General features: G+C 53.7%; 1 protein-coding gene across 1 annotated transcript; it reads right to left on the bottom strand.

Annotated features, from left to right (window-relative positions):
• Window positions 1-996: 996 nt before the first annotated feature.
• Window positions 997-24,682, bottom strand: LOC144931601 (arylamine N-acetyltransferase, pineal gland isozyme NAT-3-like). The gene is made up of 5 exons (XM_078855658.1): window positions 24,645-24,682; window positions 22,233-22,432; window positions 12,420-12,544; window positions 2,801-3,101; window positions 997-1,377 (listed from the first exon to the last, which is right to left on the bottom strand). Exons 2-5 carry the CDS (start codon window positions 22,401-22,403, stop codon window positions 997-999), a joined length of 978 nt encoding a protein of 325 aa, XP_078711784.1. The 5' UTR covers window positions 22,404-22,432; window positions 24,645-24,682.
• Window positions 24,683-25,012: the final 330 nt, after the last annotated feature.

Below are 25,012 nucleotides of genomic sequence, written 5' to 3'. Positions count from 1 at the left end.
AGGGGTCAGCAAACCAAACTCACAAGGGATATTGTTTGTTTTAGACTTGGATAGCAAGCTCAACATGTCAAGAGCCGCAATGCCCAATCCACGACGCCTTGCGCTGGAAGTGGCAGCACGTGCATCGTGATCATCAGGACTGTGAGGTTGCAATGGTTAAAAGGCTCTCGCTGAGAGAGCTGCAGCTGAGCGACGTTGAAGTGATCTTTATTTGAAGTGGAATTGCAGCAAAGCACGACAGCGGCACAGAGCAGCAGCAGCCGTCTTCCACACCGCGGCAGTGCGTCGCTCCGTCCAGGCGCAACAAAGCCCCTTCTATGCCCCCCCCACCGTCTCCCGGCGTTCCCACCGCTTGCACCCCAAATTCCACGCGTGCTGCAGCTCCCCCCCCCCGGGCCCCTTAGTACGCGCCGTAATATTTTTACAATTTTTATGATAAATTGTCTTTGTTTACAATATGCACTGTAAGTTATGAAGTGTTTATCGTATGAAATGGTAATTTACGAAGGTTGGTAACGCATCCTCATAGGACTTATATTATTATAAGTGAAACTAAACTTTTACCAGGTAAGGCCCACTCAGCTATATAGCTCTTTTCAGAAGCGATCTGGCCACAAATTATAGCTCAATTAAGTGGCTTATTGTGGAAATTTCTACCAGCAAATTATTCTAAATGCATCTTTAAAACCGGAGGATCCAGAGAAAAATCCATGTGACCACTTCAAATACAGAGCAGGCGTCAGGGTGGGGATCGAAGGCGAGATAGTTAACATCGCGCTAGTTAACATGGCACCCCGACAACCAGCCCCACCACCCCGTATGTAGACCATGCTGGTCTCGCCATGCTCCATAGAACGTGTGCTTAATGAGGCCTTGGTGGGTGCTCATCTAGTGTCTTTGTGTTTGCGTGTTTGTGTGCGCGCGTGCGTGCATGCATGCATGATGCACAGTAACACCAGGTGCACGTTGGCCTTCCCGTGTTACAATTCTAAAACATTAAAACTGATCGCACTCTTCAGGTACAATGGCACGATCTTTTGGCACCAATGGATTTTTGAGAACGACTCCAAAGACGTCCCTCAACACGATGGGGATCTCTTCATTGGAAAGCTCACGGACGGCTTTGCTCTTCCTGCGGACTCGATGGTTCCGCGCCGGCTTGACGGTGGTGCTGGTGAGACGTTGGCCCATGTAGGTGACCCGACCTTGAGGCGTGTGAAGGGTGCACAGAGATTTAGACGCGGGCATGGAGCTCGGTGACGTCTGGTTGTACTGGCACATGTCTGAGAATTCCAGAAATCTACGTGCGATTGTTGTGAACTTGTAAAGCACTGTCCAACATTCGTCTTCTCCCGCACGAGGTGGCTGCAGTTCTACCTGCAATTAACAAACACAACGAGGATTATTTTTAAACAAGAGAAATCATGTGTAATGAGAATATATCCGGCTCACTGACGTATCACACCTTGTCATGGTGATTGGCTCTGCCGGTCCTGGTTTACAGCCAATGGGGGGAAGCCTGGGGGCATGGCCCTGACGTGATGGAAGGGTGACAGCTATGGAGATTGGTTCTGCTGGCTTTGGCCTCAGCCAATGGGGAGATGAGTCAGGGGCGTGGTCCCGGCAGCTGACGAGGAGCCTGGAAGATTCGATGCAGGCTAACGAGGATTGGCTGAAGCGTACCACGTGACCCGGGGATTAAATAGGGGTAGAGAGGAACGACACGTGGTCAGAACGGGAACCAACGGAGGAAGGAGCCACGCGAGAGCGGGGCTCCGAGTTGCCACGTGGCAGTGCGTCTCTCTCGGTCTATCTGTCCCTTCACGTTGTCTATCAGCAGCGTGAAGTAGATGTAACCCAAAGTGAATAAAAGACGGATTCCAGAAGTCGTCTCAAAGAGTCTTATTACACATGTAAGCATCTACACTCTGAACATTGATCGACTGCGCCATCTTGATATTCTGCCTTTGTCGTGCGTGTCAGCTGCATGTTGCACTCTGCGGCTGGATCCACGCCGAGTCGGCGATTGCACAGCCGGTCGCTCACCCGGAGATGGATTTCTGCCTCATGGCATTGGTGCCGTCACCGAGTTAAGAGCCGAGTTCCGATCGCATGCACAGGTTTGCGAGCTCTGCTTGGTTACGATCCCGAACGCACCGTTTCATTATCGTTGTAAAGAGGTGGTCGGTACAAAAATACAACTCGGCTGTCAAATTAAAATGGGGAGAGGTGGCCAATCATGCATTTGGAAGAGTTATTGCGAAAGAGAAATGTGATATATCAATGACAAAACAGTAAAAAAACCATTACACATGAGACGACTAAAATGGCCAGCTGTTGAAAAAAAAATGTTTTTGACTGCCAGCACCACAATTACCAGAAAATACGACACACACTTACAAATCCAGGAACCGTTTTGTACAATAACTCGCTGAGATGTATGTACTTTGAACTTCGTTCAAACCGTACGTAGCTAACCGTGCTAATCGGAGGTGTGGGATATGGAAAAAGCAGTTTGCAGGTGATTAAGTTACACAACGTTGAGAGCGATACATCACCACCCCCATGCTAACTCCTGAATGGGACACGCCGCTACAAGGAACAATAGCCAGCGTATGACGCTGGCGACGGAATGGCAACCGAAGGAGGGGGAGCGCGATGAGATCAGTTCGTGTGCTGGAGTACGGTGGCTGTGGCAGCACAGCACCTTGAGGGATCGCGATGGTTAGTGGAGTCATTGTATAGACTTGCTGGGAATGTTGCAGGCGCGTGTCGCTGTGTTAGTGTGCAGCGAGCGTACATCTTTCAATTGGATCCCATCACCGCCGGCCTCCTCCACCGAGGCCTCCTCCACCGAGGCCTCCTCCAGGCTCCACCAGCCGGCAGGGCAGTCGCTGCGCAGCCGGTACGTCCCAGACTCCTGCTCGCTCTCCCGCCCACTCTCCATCTCCAGCGGCTCCCGCATGCCGTTCCCAAAGCCAACATCCACCACGAACCTCTCGAGCTGTCGCTCCCCTGAAGGAAGCGCCGATGGACACTTCTGGCCGTCCGTTGCACCCAGTTTCACGAGGATCATGAGATGTTGAAAAGGAGGCCCGTACCTGCACGTGAGGCCACATTCAGGATCTGGACACCGCCGTGGCCACGGCCGCGAATGCTTCCACCGCTACTGCCCCTTCACCTTGATGTTAACATTACACAATCATTAATAACATCAACTTAATTGGATTTTATTTCATTTTGCTCTGATTAACCATCGTACACTAATTTCGTTATAACTGCTTTTTGTTTTAAAACTAAAGCTAAACTATTTATTTTACCAGGTAAAGCCCATTGAGCTATGTAGCTCTTATTCAGAAGCGACCTGGCCACTAACGAAGTGGCTTATCACGTGGAAATTTATAGTCGAAGTAAAATACACTAAACACATGTTTCTAATGTGGAGAGAAAAACTGGAGGACCCGAAGAAAAATCCACGCAATCACGGCGAGACAGTTAGAGATGCAGACTCCAAATATACAGCAGGCGTCAGGGTTGGGATCGAACCCACGACCTCCTGTATACCAGGCGAGGGTTTGTTGTACTTCCCCCACACCTAGGATTAGTACGGTTGGCTACGTATGGTACATTAAACAGTTTAGCGCAATAGGTGAGGCATTTCATTCAAACAAAAGGAAATGACTGTGTCTGTTGGCACAAAGGACATCACGCTTGGACTGCTCTGAGATTCTCCGAGTTGTAAGAGAGGTGTGGTCCCAGAGCAAAGCTACAGAATAACAACAACAAAGTGTAGCCTTTGTCAATCCACTGCTGGATGAAGATCTCCACGCCGAGCATACTTCCCCACGCTGGTCAGTGCAGGATTTTTGAAAGTGAGGCACCCAGGATCAGTTGAGTATCACTCGCCACTGATGTTAGCCGTGGCCAGGAGTTGAACTCGGGTGGCTGGGTTCGTAGTGCGCTAACCCCTGCGCCACTGCTCCATCTGCACGTCACGTTGATGTTTAGAACGGGAGGCGTGCAGGGCAAAAATGAACAATGTGGGGCCCAAACCGCCGATTGATTTAATAACGTCACGAGGCTTGCCACCTCAAATTATAACCCAAGCAGTGAGGTAACATGTGTAGTGGTGATACGCGCTGGGTGTATATGTCGTGTGCCAGCGCGTATGTACGGGTGTGTGTGTGGTGACGCGCGCTGACGGGGAGGAGCAGGCGTCAGTGCGCGGGTGGGGGTAGTGCTGCTGATTGGCTGTGTGCCGGTGACGCGCCCAGAGGGAGTGATCGGGTAGCAGCGCGGTGTGATTGGTCGGGGAGTGGAAACACGCGCTGAGCGGAACCGGATCGTAGGGATAGCGCGTGGGGATTGGGTAACTGAGGAGCGGTGCCGACGTTGAGGTCCGCATCCGCTCCGTCTCCCGGGAAGAAGGGGTATATAAGGTGATGCACAGAGGAGCAGGGGCAGAAGTGGAACCATCTAAGAATGAAGACGAAGGTGCAGAGATAGAGCCCGGAGAGGAGAGTAATGGAGAGTAATGGAGAGTAATGGAGAGTAGAGGAGAGTAAGGTATAAGTGTGTAGCCAGCGAGAGAGAACGGTCTACACGAGCTGAGTAATGTATAGTGTGTAGCCAGCGAGAGAGAACGGTCTACACGAGCTGAGTAATGTATAGTGTGTAGCCAGCGAGAGAGAACGGTCTACACGAGCTGAGTAATGTATAGTGTGTAGCCAGCGAGAGAGAACGGTCTACACGAGCTGAGTAATGTATAATGTGTAGCCAGCGAGAGAGAACGGTCTACACGAGCCGAGTATGCATACGGTGTAGCCAGAGAGAGAGGAAGGTCTACACGAGCCGAGTATGCATACGGTGTAGCCAGAGAGAGAGATGCAAAGTCTACACGAGGCGAGTGGAGAGTGTAGCAGAGGCGCAGAGTCTACACGAGGCGAGAGAGGAGTGTAGCCGAGGCGCGGAGTCTACACGAGGCACAGAGAGCCGGCAGCACAGAATCCAGAGTCAAGAGAAGCGCATTGTGAAGAAGAGAGGCCACGTGTTGTATTGTTACAAGTCAAGATTTAATAAAAGAAGTGTGTTCCCGTCAAGGAGTTTCCTGCCGTCATTTTCCAATACTTCATCTGGCGTCAGAAGTGAAACGGGCTTCCAAGTATGGAGACGAGGAAGACCCGTAGGACCCACGGGATTGACCGCGAGGAAGACCTGGACGACTCGGGGCCGCTGGTGGCGGGGGGTGAGGAAGAGGACTTGCCCACGCTGCAGGGTCCGTCGACGGCGCCGGCCGAGCGACCGGGGACAGACGCCGGGCTTCGTGAGGCGCACTCCCGACTGGCGGAGCTGCTGCTCGCCGCCGCGTCCATCTTGGCGGAGATCAGCTCGTCGGGAGGAGCGGGGACGGTGGGGGACATTTTACAAGGTCGCCCCGCAGATTCCCGCCAAAACGAATGGGGGATTCCCGCCATTGCGCCTGGGCCTACTTTTGGCGGGAACGGCGAGCGCCACGTGGTGGTGGGTTCCCAAGCGCGCGCATCGACGTCATCAGCGCGCGAGGGGGTCCGCCATCTTACGTCTGCTGCTGGAGCCGCCATCTTAGACACCGACGGACAGGCGGAGAGGAACCACGAGGCGGATGACTTCATTTTTCAGCAGCGCCTGCCCACGTTGTCAGCCTTCAAGGCGGAAGGCGGAGACTGGGGCCAATTTCAGCGAAGGTTTTTGGCGCATCAAGAGATGTCAGCGTGGTCCGATGCTACGGCGCTGCGGGCATTGCCCGCCATGCTGGACGACGATGCGCTCGCGGCCTTCAGGGCTGCACGGAAGTCGGACCGCTCCACGCTGAAGGATGCGCTGGGTTTGTTGGCCAGGGTCTACGGGCCTCCCTCTACGTGCCGCCATCAGTTCTACGCAAGACGGAAAGCGGCCACGGAGACCGCGCTGGCCTATCGCACGGCGTTGCTGGCTCTTGCTGATGCTGCGTTCCCTCGGATGGACGAGGAGGGCCAAGACGCGATGGTTTTGGAGCAGCTGCTCAAGTTGGCGCAGGACCTGGGGGTCCCTATCAACACAGCTGACGAGATTGATATTTCTTCTTTGAGAGTCGCCACGAGTATTCAAGCGCACGAGGCCCTACAACGGAAGCAAGGCGTTGGTTGCAACGCTGCTGTCGTCGCAGCCCCGGGTTTGGTGGTCGCCGAACCCCAAGTCGTCAGCCCACGAGAGGAGGCGTTCGCCACGGGACGACCAGGGGACTGGAGGCCGGGGGCCCGGTCGCCTCTGCGATCGGGCCGAAAGTCGGAGCAACCAAGATCTACTCCGACCCTCGTCACGTGCTATAACTGCGGCCTCCGGGGCCACGTGGCGTCCGGGTGCCGCGCTCCGCGGCAGCGCGCCATGGGAGCTCGGCTGGACGACGACCGAGAGCCCAAGTCATCTCTACAATCCCCGGCAAGTCGCGGCACCTCACACGCTCGGCCTGTTTATTCGGCACACATGGGACGCCGCGTTGCGGCGGAGGAGGGCCGGTTAAGGTTCGGGGATTCGGTTCGGCGAGGGGGGTTCGGCCGGGACCAGGGAGACATTGAATGGGCGGAATTGGGGCATAGAATTGTGGCTGCTTCGGCGGGTTCGTCCGTTGTTACGGGATCTATTGATGGGGTTGAGATTAGGGTGTTAGTGGACACGGGGGCATCGGCAACTATTATATCGGACCTCATTTATAATATTCTTCCGGTCCAATGTCGTCCGCTGCTTCCAGTGGATGTGCCATTTTACGCCGCTAATGGGGGATCGTTGGGCATTATCGGTCAGGTTAGGGCGTCCATTTGCATTGGAGATATCAAATTGTCGGGACCCGTTTTCGTTTCGTCTTCTTTGGCAGTTCCGTGTCTTTTGGGCACTGACTTTTTGGCTAAAATGCCCATTAAAATTCTTATCGATCAACGATGCATTGAACTGCCATCGGGTCGCCGGATTTCATTTTTGACGGGCCCTACTGACATTCGGACGGCGTGCGCTACGATACAAGCGGTGGCGACGCAGACAGTGCAAGTGCCCCCGGGTTCACAGATGTTGATTCCCCTCCGGTTGCGGAAACCATGGGTGAGGGAGGCTTCGGGACAGAGTATGCTTTTGGGTCCTTCTAACAAGGCTGTCGGGGGTCTTGATTTATCGGTGGCTCACACTTTGGTGCGGGCTGACAGGGATCCGTTTGTGATGGTTTTGAACGCGGGGTCGCGACCAGCTGTCATTCCGCAGGGCACCGTGCTGGCTCACGCGGCGCAGGTCCCTGGGGATGATGGGTTGGTTGCGCAGGTGGGCTCGAGCCCCGAGCGGAACGTTGAGCCAAGGGCAGTTGGGTGCGCTGCGCGAGTTGCTCATTGAGTTCTCTGATGTATTCAGTAAACATAAGTATGACATTGGGTGCACGGATTTGTTGCACCATCACATTGAAACGGGCGATGCGGCGCCGGTCAGGCTAAATCCCTTCCGACTGAGTCCCGTGGAGAAGGAACATGTTCAGTCGGCTGTTAACGATATGCTAGAAGCCGATATTATTTCGCCCTCCTCTAGCCCGTGGGGAGCGCCTATTGTGCTGGTTAAGAAGCAGGACGGGTCCCTGCGATTCTGCGTTGATTTCCGTCGCCTGAATAAGATCTCTGTGGCTGACGCGTATCCGCTCCCCAGGATGGATGAGTCCCTCGATGCATTGTCTGGTGCGCGATATTTTTCGACTTTTGATTTGTTATCGGGGTTTTGGCAGTTGCCGCTCGACGAAGAGTCGAAACCTAAGACAGCATTTCGGACTCCAGGGGGGCTGTTCCAGTTTAACCGGTTACCCATGGGACTTCACTCCTCTCCAGCGACGTTTCAGCGACTTATGGAGCTGGTTTTGTCGGGCTTGCAGTGGGATACATGCTTGATTTATATGGACGATGTCATTGTTTTCAGTAAAACGTTTGAGGAACACCTCCGGCGATTGAGAGGGGTGTTCTTGCGAATGCGATCGGCTAAGTTGAAATTTAAACCGGCCAAATGTCACCTCCTTCGTAGGTCCGTTAGATACTTGGGTCACATTGTCGATTCTTCGGGGATCTCCACCGATCCCGCGAAGACGGATTGTGTCGGTTCGTGGCCGACACCTACGTCCGTTTCCGACGTGCGTAGTTTCATCGGGTTTGCTTCTTATTATCGGCGGTTCGTTGAGCACTTCGCCACTATTGCAAAACCCTTGCACGCTCTAACGGCGAAGGGAGTGAAGTTCAAATGGGGACCGGAGGAAGGCCGCGTTTCGCTCCCTCCGGGACGCCTTGGTGGGTGCCCCACCCTTGTGTTATCCCGATTTTGCCAGTCCCTTTTTGCTGGACACGGATGCTAGCAACACGGGCATTGGGGGGGTGCTATCCCAAGTCGTTGGGGGTGTCGAAAGAGTTGTCGCCTACGGTAGTAGGGTGTTGTCTCCGGCGGAGCAGCGCTACTGTGTCACCCGTCGCGAGCTGCTTGCCATTGTTTTTTTTGTGCAGCAGTTTAGGCCATATCTTTATGGTCGTCACTTTACAGTCCGAACGGACCACGCGGCGCTACAGTATTCATTGAGGGTCGCCCAGCCCTCGGGCCAGTTGTCGCGTTGGTTGGAAGTCCTCCAGGACTATCAGTTTACGACTACGTACCGTAAGGGGTTGCGACACACGAATGCCGATTGCTTGTCGCGGTTGTTGCCTTGTGATGAATGCGCGTGTTTGTCGGGATCGGCGCGCTGTAAACCGACGCTTGCGGGGGAGATGGGGGCACTGGCTGCGACAGCGGGCGCACCGATCGGGGATGATTCCACTGCCTCTCAGGGTCGGGACTCGCTGCTCTCGCTGTCGCTCGGCGAATGGGGCCGCCTCCAGATGGCGGACAGCTCGCTGCTAGCATTGCGCCGCAAGGTTGGGGGTCCCGAGGGGGACCAGGAGCGTACCGGCTCCTATGTACTTGAGCGGGGCGTGTTATTGAAATGGGACAGTTTGTCCCGGCGGAACGCACTCGTGGTGCCTTCCGCTGTGAGGGGGAGGGTTGTCTGGGCGGCACACGAACGCCTCTTGCACTTGGGAGTTAACAAGACGCTTGCCCTGCTTCAGCGTGACTATTACTGGCCGGGAATGGGAAGTGATGTGGTGCATATTCTGAAGGGGTGCGTTGAGTGCGCCAGGCGTAAACCATCGGCCGTGGCAGCTAATCCACCGCTGCAATCTATTCAGGTCTCGCGTACCAACGAGCTCGTTGCACTCGATATTTTGGGGCCCTTCCCAGTCACGCCGAGAGGGAATAAATATTTGTTAGTGGGGGTCGAATACTTTACCCGATGGCCTATGGCGTGGCCTCTTGCTAACCAGTCGGCAGCGGCTGTGACGGATGCCTTCGTCCAGGGCTATGTCCTGGACAAGGGGGCTCCCGAACGCCTGCTGACCGACCAAGGTAAAAATTTTTCGAGTAAATTGTTGCAAGAGGTGTGCGATCTGTTGGGTACCAAGAAGGTGCGTACCTCCCTGTACCACCCGCAGACTGACGGGATGGTGGAGAGACTCCACAAAACCTTGACTTCCATGCTGTGCCAGCAGGTGTGCGAGGCACATGTAGATTGGGACCTGCAGGTCCCGGGAGTCCTTGCCGCGTATAGAATGGCCCCCCATGCAGCTACGGGGTTTTCCCCATTCTATTTGATGTACGGTCGGGAAGCTGACCCGCCAATAGAAACGCAACTTGGCCTGTCCGCTCCACGAACTAATTCTAATTTGGCAGAACATATTAAGTTTAATATTCACAAGCTGACAGAGGCGAGGGAGGCCGCGCGGCTTAATTCGCGGGCTCGCCAAATTGCTAATGAACGGTTGCGGGCACGGAAGGTGTCCATGCACGAATGGAAACCAGGTGACAGGGCCTGGCTGCATTGCCCTCAGGCACCCTTGGCTACGTCGCCTAAATTGTTGAGACCGTGGAGGGGACCCGTGGAGGTCGTGCGCGTTGCACGGCCCCAGTGCGTTCAGATAAAGTGGGGAAAGCGCCGGTGGTACGTTCACCCCTCCCGACTGAAACCGTTCTCGCCTCCATATGGCCTCCCCTTGTGTCGTGATGGCCGGGCGTGTGACGTGACCGGCGACCCAGAGGGGGAAATGTCTCTGCCTGATCCACACGTATTTTCGCCTGATCTGCTCCCAGGTGTCTCGGAACTGACAGCTGCCGATCACCGGCGGCCGGATCTCCGCGGCGGGGCCGGCCCTTTCAGGCCCGTTCCGCGCCGTCTGGAGCAGCCGGAACCGCCGGACGGTCGTCAGTGTCCCGCCCCATACGATGGACCAGCCAGACGGACTCGCGCCAGGTCGTGCTACTTTGCATGACCTGCCTCGTGAGGAGTCGGGGCAGTTGGAGCGCCTCGTCACTGCGTGTAGTCGCAGGGACGTGGGGCGCGTTCGTTTCGAATTTGCTCGTATCGTGTTATTGTTGACTTTTCGGGTTCATTGTCAATCTGTACATAGTTATTCTTGTTGTTGTTGTTGTGTTATGTTACGGGGCACACTCGGGGGGTTACGGGGTTTTTTTTTGTTGGTTGTCGTTTTATCGTCGCGGTTGGTTGTTGTTAGCAGCCGGGCCGGCTGCGAGCTATGTGGGAGGGGGTGATGTAGTGGTGATACGCGCTGGGTGTATATGTCGTGTGCCAGCGCGTATGTACGGGTGTGTGTGTGGTGACGCGCGCTGACGGGGAGGAGCAGGCGTCAGTGCGCGGGTGGGGGTAGTGCTGCTGATTGGCTGTGTGCCGGTGACGCGCCCAGAGGGAGTGATCGGGTAGCAGCGCGGTGTGATTGGTCGGGGAGTGGAAACACGCGCTGAGCGGAACCGGATCGTAGGGATAGCGCGTGGGGATTGGGTAACTGAGGAGCGGTGCCGACGTTGAGGTCCGCATCCGCTCCGTCTCCCGGGAAGAAGGGGTATATAAGGTGATGCACAGAGGAGCAGGGGCAGAAGTGGAACCATCTAAGAATGAAGACGAAGGTGCAGAGATAGAGCCCGGAGAGGAGAGTAATGGAGAGTAATGGAGAGTAATGGAGAGTAGAGGAGAGTAAGGTATAAGTGTGTAGCCAGCGAGAGAGAACGGTCTACACGAGCTGAGTAATGTATAGTGTGTAGCCAGCGAGAGAGAACGGTCTACACGAGCTGAGTAATGTATAGTGTGTAGCCAGCGAGAGAGAACGGTCTACACGAGCTGAGTAATGTATAGTGTGTAGCCAGCGAGAGAGAACGGTCTACACGAGCTGAGTAATGTATAATGTGTAGCCAGCGAGAGAGAACGGTCTACACGAGCCGAGTATGCATACGGTGTAGCCAGAGAGAGAGGAAGGTCTACACGAGCCGAGTATGCATACGGTGTAGCCAGAGAGAGAGATGCAAAGTCTACACGAGGCGAGTGGAGAGTGTAGCAGAGGCGCAGAGTCTACACGAGGCGAGAGAGGAGTGTAGCCGAGGCGCGGAGTCTACACGAGGCACAGAGAGCCGGCAGCACAGAATCCAGAGTCAAGAGAAGCGCATTGTGAAGAAGAGAGGCCACGTGTTGTATTGTTACAAGTCAAGATTTAATAAAAGAAGTGTGTTCCCGTCAAGGAGTTTCCTGCCGTCATTTTCCAATACTTCACATGTACTAAAGTTGAACACTCCTGGGATTTTGCCACCAATGTTGTGGTTCATAATTGATTTTTGGGTTGGATCACCGCAGAAGAAAAATGTGTGTCGTAAACCCTCCTCCACCCGGCATGGCGATAAATGAAGTTGTCACCTGCACAACGTGCCATCAAATTGCTGCCTCAGCAGCAGCACCACCACCAGTGTTGGAGAGCGATCTCATGTTTAGATTCAGCTACAGACGACTTGCTGGTAGTCACAACCAGTATCACACAACCAGTATCACACAACCACCATCACACAACCAGCACCACACAACCACCATCACACAACCACCATCACACAACCAGTATCACACAACCACCATCACACAACCAGTATCACACAACCAGTATCACACAACCAGTATCACACCAGTATTATACAACCAGCATCACATCATCAGAATGATACATCCAGTATTACACAACCAGTATCACACAACCAATATGAGGCAAACTGTAGTTGTAGTCAGCGTGCGATGTAGACTTGCTCCCAATCTGATGAAAAACACTGAACAATCGTAACTTCCAGTGAAGCAGCCTCCCCGATCGTACGAGCAGTCGGTAGTGCTTGTACGTCCATTGCTGGCCCTATGCCCAATTGTGGAAATTACGCATTCCCTTGGCAGAGGGTCAGTGTTTGCAGAATCAATCATGTTGTGTATGGCATAGAGAGAGAGAGACCCACGTCAAGGTACGCGTCAAGGTAGGCGTTACCTGTGAGTGAAGGGGCTCAGCACACGAGCTGAACACAGGGTCACCTGGAATCCCAGCTGCCGCAGCAGCCAAGAGAAGAGGCCGTTGTTCTCGTAGCAGAAGCCTCCTCGCCGCTCCTTCACAATCTGTCGGGCAAGCAACGGCCTTGTCACGCGGCCCGTGAGCCAGTAGTCAGTTGCAACAACAACAAAAAATCCGCCTAAGGTTTATAACGCCTTAGATGACAAATAAGATAAATGTGATATTTGTCAATATTTACCAATGTTTCGATTTAAAGCTTTCGTGACTGCATGGATTCATCTTCTTGGTTCTTTCGGTAAAGTCACGTAGAAGGGAAGTAATAAAATAATAAAAATAAAACATAATAAAATAATTATCACGACGTTTCGGCCACAACGCAAGCAGCCATCCTCAGGTGAAGAATGAAACACCACCAAGCTTGGAGCGTATATTTAAGCTGGGTTGGAGGGGGGAAGAAGAGCACCTTGACTAAATAATTTGCATATCAAGAGGAATTTAGCATATTTATGGCAAATGCGTAGGAGGTGGGCGGGGGGTTTGAAAGTCATATTATGCCCGTGCATTATGCAGGATTAGCAGCATCAAAGGGAGGGGATGGGGGTAGCATTAACAAAGGGGAGGAATGTTAATAGTATGTAGCTGCAGTTACTAAACAACCACGTAAAAAAACTAAAGTATAAACTACATAGTATCATCAGTATACTAAATATACTCTCCAATAAGCTGAGCTACTAACAGTAAGTAATACATTACAATTCTATGTCGCAAAAAATATAATATGCTTCCAGCTAAACTTTTTTCTCTTACATCACACGGGTCTACCCCGTACTATATACTACCATAGACAAACCCAACATTAAATTATATACTGTATTACTATACACCACTCTATACCTTCGTCTATAATATTACCCTAAGTATTATTCTACCCACCCTATTGTATACCACACTGCTGCATATTCACTATACAATTACGATACTGTATATTACCTTATACATTGTATTAAACACCACAATTTTATACTATTTATACAATCTGCTATACACTATACCATTGACCGTCGCGTGAAAGATACTAAGAGGAAGCAACGAAATATGTCAATGGAAGAGTGGTGGTGGGAGACTTGCAGCGGAGCAAAGAATCCATTCCCTGTGGAGAATACAAGATATATAGTCAATGCCAGTGAGTGGACTGCGGTCTGAAAGTCACCGTAAACGTGAACACAATCAGTTAAGATCCGAAATGGTTTATTACGTCCTTCCAATGATTGCTGAGCCAGAATCCATCTTCTCGGTTGAAATTGTCTCTGTGTTTGTATATGTATATGTGGATCGCCTCATGAACGAATCTCTCATGGTAGCCAGATGGCTTGCAGAGAACCTCTGTCTTGGAGAAGTCAATGTCATGTGAGCCCACTGAATTGTAACAGTGATCTGCTACGGCTGAGGTGTTTGTCCTACCGTGTTTCAGGTCTGCTTTATGTTCACGGATGTGGTCCGAGACATGTCGTTTGGTTTCTCCAATGTAACTGCTACCACAGAGGCAACTTAGTTTGTAGACGCCAGGGTACTGTATGTCTGGAACCACATCTTTTACAGACAGGACCAGATCACGGATTTTATGTACTGTGTTGAATCGGACCTGGATCTTGTGTTTAATCAGGATTTTGGAGATCTTTTTTGTGACCCCAGCAATGTAGGGTAAGGTGATGGTTTTGAAAGGCTCCTCAACAGGATCCTTCTTGATGGTTGGAGTGATGGCTTTGCGGATTGTGTAGTCGGAGTAACCATTAGCCTTAAGAGCTTGGCGTACGTGTTTGAGTTCACTGGCAATGTGTTCCTATCAACTCCCCCACCTACAAACTTCTTCTTCATATGCAAATTCTTTAGTCAAGGCACTCTTCTTCCCCCCTCCAACCCAGCTTAAATATACGCTCCAAGCTTGGTGGTGTTTCATTCTTCACCTGAGGACGGCTGCTTGCGTTGTGGCCGACACGTCGTGAGAATGATTTTATGTTAAATGTTTATTATTTTATTACTTCCCTTCTACGTGACTTTACCGAAAGAACCAAGAAGATTTACCAATGTGTCCAGTGTAGATTGTATACAGAGAGAAACTAGTTGTGCGGATTAAATGCATGCAAGTGTCGGTGTAGATAAAAAGTAGATTTCGAGTTGCCCCACTACTGTGAGATTCATGAATAGGTTTTGATTTACTGTATATTCTTTAACTCAAAAAAGTCCGTAAAGTGGGCAGAAGTAGTCACGGTCAGGAACATTCTTGGAAAAGATGAGGTCGCCAAGGGATTGTCTTACAGTCTAAGGGAACACTGAAATATTCGTGGGGTTTTATATATGGCACGACAATATTATGGGCAAGGAACTGTCGTGCTCGAGTAATATCATAGCAACAATGTCCATGTTATCTGAATAACCATCGAGTCCTGACAAATACTTTTCCGAAATCATTAAGAGTCCTCAAATTAAATTAGCACAATATTGCAAACACATTTCTTTAAATTGAAAACGAATTTTTTTTAAACCGCTTTTTGTGTTTAGTTTGTTGTCCTTCCCCCACACCTCCGATTAGCGCGGTCGGCTGCATATATGTGTAGTGGTGATACGCGCTGGGGTAAGGATCGTGTGCCAGCGCGTAGTGATTGGCTGTGTGTGTTGGTGACGCGCGCTGACGGTGAAGGATCATGGGTCTGCGCGGGGTCATGGGTTATGAGGCGGTGATTGGCTGGGTATCGGTGACGCGCGCTAAAAGCGAGGGGATCGTGTGGCAGCGCGTGGGGATTGGTCAACTAAGGGGGTGCTCATGTCGTGGTCTGCATACGCTCCGTCTCCCGGGAGCGGAGGCTATATAAGGCGGTGCGCACAGGCGCACGGGGAGTTGGTGACCAGTGAAGACAGAAGACGGAGGAGGAAGAGATAGGGCCCTGAGGCACCTAGTCCCGCTGTCCTTGTGGGGACCGGGGCCCTGTGTGGCTCAGAGGCGGGACCTTGGGACCCGGGGCCGAACGTCCGTGTGAGGGCCGGCCCGCGGGACCCAGAGGTCGTGACCCACGCCCAAGCTGGGGTGGGTCTGTAGGCTCCACGGACGCTACGGGACTGGAGTACCCGTGAGCGTGTACCGTGAGCGTGTAGCGTGAGCCGTAGTAACCACACGTGTCAAGTGTAATGTGCAGCGTGAGTTGTAGTGACCACACGTGTCAAGTGGAGTGTGTAGTGTGAGAAATAGTGACCACACGTGTTATTGTGGAAAGACAAGTTTTAATAAAGTGTGCTACCCGTCAAGTGGTTTCCCGCCATCATTCCGAATACTTCAACTGGCGTCAGAAGTGAAACAGTCTTCCAGGCATGATACAAGGAAGACTCGTCGGACTCACGGGATTGACCGCGAGGATAACCTCGACGACTCGGGCCAGCTGGCATCAGGGGGAGAGGACGAGGAGATGCCGACGCCGCAGGACCCACCGGGGGCGCCCGACGAGCGGCTGGGGGCTGATGCCGGACTCCGCGAGGCGCGCTCCCGTCTGGCAGAGCTGCTACTCGCCGCGGCATCCATCCTGGCGGAGATCACCACGTCGGGAGGAGCGGGGACATCGGCGGACATTCAACAGGCTCGCCTTGCAGATTCCCACCAAAATGACTTGGCAGTTCCCGCCATTTCAACCACGAGGACATCTTTTGGCAGGAACGGCGAGCAACACGTGGCGGGAGTTCTCCAAGCGCGCCCGCTTACGTCATCAGCGCGTGCTACGGACCGCCATCAGCCACCTGCCATAGGGGCCACCATCTTGCAGACCGACGGTGCGGCGGAGAGGAACCACGTGGCAGAGGACGACTTCATCTTCCAGCAGCGCCTTCCCACGTTGACAGCCTTCAAGGCGGAAGGCGGGGACTGGGGCGCATTCCAACGCAGGTTTCTGGCGCATCAAGAAATGTCGGCCTGGTCCGACGCTACGGCGCTGCGGGCACTGCCTGCCATGTTGGACGACGACGTGCTCGCGGCCTTCAGGTCCGCACAGAGGTCGGACCACTCCATGCTTAAGGCTGCGTTGGGCCTCATGGCCAAGGTCTATGGACCTCCTTCGGCTTGTCGCCATCAGTTTTACGAGCAACGGAAGGCGGACACGGAGACCGCGCTCGCCTACCGCACGGCGTTGTTGGCTCTCGCCGACGCCGCGTTCCCTCGTATGGACGAGGAGGGCCAGGATGCGATGGTCTTGGAGCAACTGCTCAAGTTGGCGCAGGACCTGGGGGTCCCCATCAACACGGCCGACGAAGTCGACATATCTTCATTGCGGGTCGCAACAAGTATACAGGCGTACGAGGTCCTCAAGCGTAAACAGGGGGTCGTCTGCACTGCTGCCGTGGCCTCAGCTCCGGGCCCGGTGGTCACCGGGCCCCAAGTCGTCTGCCCACGGGAGGAGGCGTTCTCCGCTGGACGACCGGGGGACTGGAGGTCGGGGGGTCGTTCGCCTCTGTGATCGGCCCGCAAGCTGGAGCAACCGAGACCTCCGACGTCCCTCATCATGTGTTACAACTGCGGCCTCCGGGGCCACGTGGCATCCGGTTGCCGCGCTCCACGTCAGCGCGCCATGGGACCTCGGCTGGACGACGACCAAGGCCCCAAGTCATCCCTACTACCCCCGGCAAGTCGCGGCACTTCACATGCTCGGCCTACATGCACAACACACATGGGCCGTCGCTTTGCGGCAGAGGAGGGCCGATTAGGGGTCGGGGATTCGGTTCGGAGAGGGGGGTTCGTGCGGGACCGAGGGGACATTAAATGGTCTGAGTTGGGTCACAGAATAGTGGCTGCGTCGGCGGGTTCATCGGTCGTTACGGGATTCATAGACGGGGTCGAGGTCAGGGTGTTAGTGGACACGGGGGCGTCGGCGACTATTATTTCAGACCTCATTTACAACATTCTCCCCGTCCAATGTCGACCTCTGCTTCCGGTGGACGTGCCATTTTACGCGGCAAATGGGGGCTCGTTGGGCATTGTCGGGCAGATTCGGGCGTCCATTTGCATAGGGGATATTAAATTGTCGGAACCTGTTTTCGTCTCCTCTTCCTCAGCGGTTCCTTGTCTGTTGGGCACAGATTTTTTGTCTAAAATGCCCATTAAAATTCTCATCGATCAACGTTGCATTGAGCTACCATCGGGTCGCCGTATTTCTTTTTTGTCGAATCCTACGGAAATTCGGACGGCGTGCGCTATGATACAAGCGCTGGCGACACAGACCGTGCACGTGCCCCCGGGTTCGCAGATGTTGATTCCCCTCCGGTTGAGGAAGCCATTGGATGGGGAGACCTCGGAACAGGGCGTGCTTTTGGGTCCATCAAATAGGGCTGTCGGAGGTCTGGATTTGTCGGTGGCTCACACTTTGGTTCGGGCTGACAAGGACCCGTTCGTTATGGTTCTAAACGCTGGTTCGCGGCCGGCCGTTATTCAGCAGGGCACTGTGCTTGCTCATGCGGCACGGGTTCCTGCGGAAGAGCGCCTTGTTGCGCATGTTGATCCGGTCCCGGCGCAGAAAATTCGATCGGGGGAGGACCTTGAATGGGTCGATTCGCTGTGTGCGGACTCAAAGGATTTGTCAAGGGTACAGTTGGGTGCGCTGCGTGCTTTGCTGATAGAATTCTCTGATGTGTTCAGTAAGCACAAATATGACATTGGGTGCACGGACCTGTTGCGCCACCATATTGAAACAGGCGATGCGGCACCGGTCAGGCAGAATCCCTTCCGGCTGAGTCCTGCTGAGAAGGAACACGTTCAGTCGGCCGTCAACGATATGCTGGCGGCCGACATCATTTCGCCTTCTTCCAGTCCTTGGGGAGCACCTATCGTGCTGGTTAAAAAGCAAGACGGGTCCTTGCGATTTTGTGTAGATTTCCGTCGCCTGAATAAAATCTCCGTGGCTGACGCGTATCCGCTCCCCAGAATGGACGAGTCCCTCGATGCATTGTCTGGTGCGCGTTATTTTTCTACTCTTTATTTATTATCGGGATTCTGGCAGCTGCCACTCGACGACGAGTCTAAACCTAAGACAGCATTTTGGACTCCAGGGGGCCTGTTCCAGTTTAACCGGTTACCCATGGGACTTCACTCTGCTCCCGCAATGTTTCAGCACCTTATGGAGTTGGTTTTGTCGGGTCTGCAATGGGAAACTTGCTTGATTTACCTAGACGATGTCATTGTTTTCAGTAAAACGTTTGAGGAACACCTCCAGCGGTTGAGAGGGGTGTTCTTGCGGATGCGATCGGCTAAATTAAAGTTTAAACCAGCCAAATGCCACCTTCTTCGGAAGTCCGTGAGATACTTGGGCCACATTGTCGATTCTTCGGGGATCTCTACCGATCCCGCGAAGACGAACTGTGTCAGTTCATGGCCAACGCCCACGTCGGTTTCTGACGTACGCAGTTTCATTGGTTTTGCTTCCTACTACCGCCGATTCGTTGAGCATTTCGCCACCATTGCAACACCCTTGCACGCTCTAACGGCAAAAGGAGTCAAGTTCCGATGGGGACCGGAGGAGGAGGCCGCGTTCTGCTCCCTCCGGGACGCCTTGGTGGGTGCCCCGCCCTTACGTTATCCTGACTTTACAAGTCCCTTCTTGCTAGATACGGATGCTAGCAACACGGGCATTGGGGGGGGTGCTCTCACAGGTCGTTGGGGGAGTCGAACGGGTGGTCGCCTATGGTAGCAGGGTTTTGTCGCCGGTGGAACAGCGCTACTGCGTCACCCGTCGCGAGTTGCTGGCTATTGTTTTTTTTGTACAGCAATTTAGACGTACCTCTATGGCCGTCATTTTACGGTCCGGACGGACCACGCGGCGCTTCAGTATTCATTGAGGGTCGCCCAACCCTCGGGCCAATTGTCACGATGGGTGGAAGTCCTCCAGGACTATCAGTTTACGACCACTTACTGTAAGGGATTGCGCCACACTAACGCGGATGCCCAGTCGCGATTGTCGCCTTGTCCCAAATGTGCGTGCTTAATGGGGTCGGCGCGCTGTAAACCGCCAGGTGCTGTAAGCGTGGGTGCGTTGGCCGCGACCGCGAATGCGCCGATTGGTGACGTTCCCGCTACCCCTGAGGGAGGGGACTCGCTGCTCTCACTGTCTCTGATTGAGTGGGGCCGTCTCCAAATGGCTGACAGCTCCCTGCTAGCGTTGCGTCGCAGGATGGGGGGTCCCGAGGAGGGCCGGAAGCGAACTGGCTCCTGGCTGCTCAAGCAGGGCCTGCTAATGAGATGGGACAATTTGTCCCGGCGGCACGCACTCGTGGTGCCTTCCGCTATGCGGGGAAAAGTTGTCCTGGCCGCACACGAACGCCTCTTGCATTTGGGGGTAAACAAAACGCTTGCTCTGCTTCAGCGTGACTATTATTGGCCGGGGATGGGGAGCGATGTGGTAAATATACTAAAGGGGTGTGTAGACTGCGCCAGATGGAAACCACCGCCCGTGGCGTCAAATCCACCGCTGCAATCTATTCAGGTCTCGCGCACTAACGAGCTCGTTGCGCTCGATATTTTGGGGCCTTTTCCAGTCACGCCTAGGGGTAACAAGTACCTGTTGGTTGGTGTGGAATACTTTACCCGGTGGCCTATGGCGTGGCCACTCGCCAACCAGTCGGCGGCGGCTGTGACGGACGCCTTTGTCCAGGGCTACGTTCTGGACAAGGGGGCTCCCGAACGCTTGCTGACCGACCAGGGAAAGAACTTTTCGAGTAAATTGCTGCAGGAGGTGTGCGACCTTTTGGGTACTAAGAAGATGCGTACCTCCCCGTACCACCCACAGACGGACGGGATGGTGGAGCGACTCCACAGGACTTTGACTTCTATGCTGTGCCAGCAGGTGTGCGAGGCACATGTTGACTGGGACCTGCAGGTTCCGGGGGTCCTCGCCGCGTATAGAATGGCCCCACATGCAGCAACGGGATTTTCCCCATTTTATCTGATGTATGGTCGGGAGGCCGACCCGCCCATGGAAACTCAGCTGGGACTTTCCGCGCCACGAACGAATTCAAAATTGGCCGAACATATTAAATTTAACATTGCTAAGCTGACCGAGGCACGGGAGGCCGCACGGCTTAATTCGAGGTCTCGGCAAATCACCAACGAGCGCTTGCGTGCACGAAAAGTGTCCGTGCACGATTGGAAACCGGGCGATAGGGCCTGGCTGCACTGCCCTCAGGCACCTTTGGCTACGTCGCCTAAATTGTTGAGGCCATGGCGGGGACCCATGGAGGTCGTGCGGGTTGCACGCCCCCAGTGTGTTCAGATAAAATGGGAAAAGCGCCGTTGGTACGTCCACCCCTCCCGGCTGAAACCGTTCTCGCCTCCGTATGGCCTCCCTTTGTGTCGTGAGGACCGAGCATGTGACGTGACCGACGACCCGAGGAGGGAAATGTCTCCGCCTGATCCTCACATGCCTCCGCCTGATCCGCTCCCAGGTGGCTCGGAACTGACAGCTGCCGACCACCGGCGGCCGGATCCCCGCGACACGGCCGGTCCTTCCAGGCCCGATCCGTGCCTTCCAGGGCTGCCGGAGCCACCAGACGGTCGTCAGCGTCCCGTCCCGTACGATGGACCGGCCAGGCGGACTCGCGCTAAGTCGCGCAACTTTTCCTGACCAACTGAATGAGGGGCCGATGCGGCCGGAGCGTCTCGTCACTGCGTTCCCCATCCGCTCGACCGCTCTATCACCCCGGTTGAGGAGCGAGCGGAGGGGGGGATCGATAGATACAGAGACACTGGACACGTTTTTTTCTTGGAATTACTTTTATTGTGTTGTTCGTCGGTTTGTACATAGCTTGTTGTCTGGTGTTGTATGTTGTTGTTGACTTTTTATTGTGTTGTTCGTCGGTTTGTACATAGGTTGTTGTCTGGTGTTGTGTCGTTGTGTTGTTGTTGTTGTGTTACGGGGCACACTGGGGGGTGGGGATTTTGTTGTTGTTACTATTGTTGTTGTTGTTGTGTTGTTTAGCAGCCGGGCAGGAGGGGGTGATGTAGTGGATCATGGGTCAGCGCGGGGTCATGGGTTATGAGGCGGTGATTGGCTGGGTATCGGTGACGCGCGCTGGCAGCGAGGGGATCGTGTGGCAGCGCGTGGGGATTGGTCAACTAAGGGGGTGCTCACGTCGCGGTCCGCATACGCTCCGTCTCCCGGGAGCGGAGGCTATATAAGGCAGTGCGCACAGGCGCACGGGGAGTTGGTGACCAGTGAAGACAGAAGACGGAGGAGGAAGAGATAGGGCCCTGAGGCACCCAGTCCCGCTGTCCTTGTGGGGACCGGGGCCCTGTGTGGCTCAGAGGCGGGACCTTGGGACCCGGGGCCAAACGTCCGTGTGAGGGCCGGCCCGCGGGACCCAGAGGTCGTGACCCACGCCCAAGCTGGGGTGGGTCTGTAGGCTCCACGGACGCTACGGGGCTGGAATGCCCGTGAGCGTGTACCGTGAGCATGTAGCGTGAGCCGTAGTAACCACACGTGTCAAGTGGAGTGTGTAGTGTGAGAAATAGTGACCACACGTGTTATTGTGGAAAGACAAGTTTTAATAAAGTGTGCTACCCGTCAAGTGGTTTCCCGCCGTCATTCCGGATACTTCATATGGTGCGAAATAAGTTCAACACATACGTATATTCCTGAAAACACACTCTGAGAGCCATACAGATGCTGCAGTGTAAATCCATCGGATTGCTAACTTTTGCGTGAAACCCACATCACCGGAAACTCTCGCGCTGTGCCGATCGCAGTGCGCGCGACGTGCCGTCATCACCTTGCGGTAGATCTTCTCTAGGTCCAGGGTTATGGGCTCCCCACAGTGGATGCTGAGGGTCTCGAACGGCACGGACAGCACGTGGGCACGGTGGAGGGCGCGGAGCGATGCCGCGCTGGGGGCTGTGCTGCCCACGAAGCAGATCCGCTCCAGGTAAGCGCCCACATCCATGATCGGTCCGCTGTAAGGCGGCTGCTCGTCTGCCGGCGTACAAGAAATGAATGCGTGTGCAAAGAAATCATCGTTGCCCGCGACCTTTGGAGAAGGTACTTCTGATTCACGCAGCAGCCTCTCCGCTCATCATGTGGCTCGCAGCTTCCCGAGGCTGTGTGGGAGGATGTGCATCTTGGGGAATTCAACCCCTGTGGAATGCCAGTGTTCTCAAAATCTCCCGAAGATCAGAGACATTCGGAGGCTATTTACCACGCAACTGCTGCTATCAAAATGTCATCTCAACATCTGAGCAGGTCCAATGTGAGGCCGAGGTCACTGTCACGACTCCACGTGGCCTACATCGACATCAAGGTCTCCCTCGACTCCATCGACCACAACGCCACGTGGACAATTATAGTAGCCAAATACTCGAAACGCTTGATGTTGATTCTAAATGTAGAGGGAAAAACCGGTGGACCCGGAGAAAAATCCACGTGACCACGGGAAGAACATGCAAACTTCAAATATATAGCAGCAGGCGTCAGGGTTGGGTTCAAATCCTCGAAATCCTGCATACCAGGCGAGGGAGTTGAGATCTTGCCACCGCGGCGCCCTGGACCGCGTCTGGAGAGACAAGCGAAAAAACCTGCCAGTGCTGCCACAGGGGAGCGAGTCGTGGACGCCGCAGTCTCGGGGTCTGGGCGTACGACTTTGTCACGAAGTCATCTCACGGCACAAGTACTCACAAAGACATCCGCGACACCATGGCAGGTAGACTCCACTCTGTCTTCGGGTAATGTGTACGGAGACCGGCGAGCGACGCGCTCGCCAAGCCGCCCTGGGCTGGCTGCTGGGAGCGCCCTCGCCCAACCCGGGAGCAGGAGCGGCTGGAGGAGCAGGAGCACGGAGCCGTCCAGACAACTCTGGCGGTCGGTGCCGACGAACTAGACTATTTGTTTTACCAAGTAAGGTCCCCTGAGCTATACATCGTTTGTTCAGAAGGGACCTGGCCACAAATGAAAGCTCGTGTGGACATCTATAGCAGCAGTGCTCACTGGGTGACGCTGCGGCCCCGTGCTTGTACAGATACATCACCATCATCATCATCATGGTGATGACGATGGTGGTGATGCACACGGCGGCGACTTGGCACAGACGCGTGAATTTTTACACGCTTTCTATTAACTCACTCTGTCTGTTGTTGTCGTATCCTCAAATAATGTAACTCAATTTTAACCCACTTCCCAATGTGGTATCGACTTGCAAACTTTGTATAAATATGTCATACTGATGACAATACTAGATTCTATCATTTAAAAGAAAAAATAATTATTTGAAGCAATCTTTTTTATACCTTATGTTTCGGCTTGGGTCTATTACTCGTACGGTACATTTCATTAAAGGGTGTTTAAAAGAAGTATTTTTAAATATTACTTTTATCATCCTTACTCAGCCTGTGTCCGCATGCAACCCCTTCGACGCGTGTGAAAGTTACAATTTAGCGGAGTTAATCATTAATAATGGGGGCACCATGGTGGCGAGATGTTAACTATCTCGCCTGGTGGGTTCGATCTCGACCCTGACGTCTGTTGTATATTTGTAGTTTGGATGTTCTCCCCGTGGTCGTGTGGAATTCCCTCTGGGTTCTGCTGGGTTTGAGAGTAATTGGCTGCCGCTATAAATGTGCACGTAGTAAGTCACACGTGAGAGGTCTTTTGGCCAGGTCGCTTCTGAAAAAGAGCTACATCGCTCAGTGTGCCTTACCTGGTAAAACTAAATAAGTAATATTTAGAAATACTTAAAAAAACACGCTTTAATGAAATGTACGGTACGAGTAATGGCTGAACTCCACGACTCTAGGAAGTGGCCCCGAAGCTTGCCACAACGTAAGGTGCCGGGTGATTTACAGCCGTCAGTTGAGCGTGGGCAATTAGACCCAAGCCGAAACATAACATATTAAAAAGATGGTTTAAAAATATTTTTTATTTTAATGATAGAATATAGAATTGTCACCAGTATGACATACGTATACCAAGTTTGCAGTCGATACGACATTGGGAAGTGGATTAAAATTGAGTTACAAGATTTGAGGATACAACAACAGACAGAGTGAGTTAAATAAAAGCGTGTAGTAGTAATATTAACACGTTGAGTGTAGATTAACAGCATGAGCGAGGCAGTGGGGAATGCTGACATCACGATCTACGTGTTGGCGAGCGTCGCGAGAGGAAACGAAGGGAAACGCAGCGAGAGCTCTACCTGCTGCTTCCTTGGCGACTGCCGCAGCGCTGATCCCACAGCGGCTCCCAGCTCCGACTTGAGACGACTCCCAGCTGAGACTTGAGACGGCCCCCAGGGGGGTTCGTCAACTGGGACAGGGTACGAGGAGGAGCATCGACAGCATCGCGTGCATTGTCACCGCCTCCCCCACCACCGCGATGTGCCACGGGGTAGTAGCGGTGCCGGTGGGTGGCGCGGCAGGCGGAGAGCGTCGCCTCGGACACCGCGACGCACGCGGCCCCTTGAGCCACAGGCCACATTATGCATCATGGTGTCATTGAAGTTTCGTCGTTAAAGAATGTCTACGCATCCAGCATACGCTAAAGGCTGCCCTCATGACAAGACAC

This window comes from Lampetra fluviatilis, chromosome 4, assembly GCF_964198595.1.
Source record: "Lampetra fluviatilis chromosome 4, kcLamFluv1.1, whole genome shotgun sequence".
Lineage (NCBI taxonomy): Eukaryota > Metazoa > Chordata > Hyperoartia > Petromyzontiformes > Petromyzontidae > Lampetra > Lampetra fluviatilis.
The sequence above is the reverse complement of the archived record's forward strand: the minus strand, read 5'-3'. Positions and strand labels throughout refer to the sequence as shown.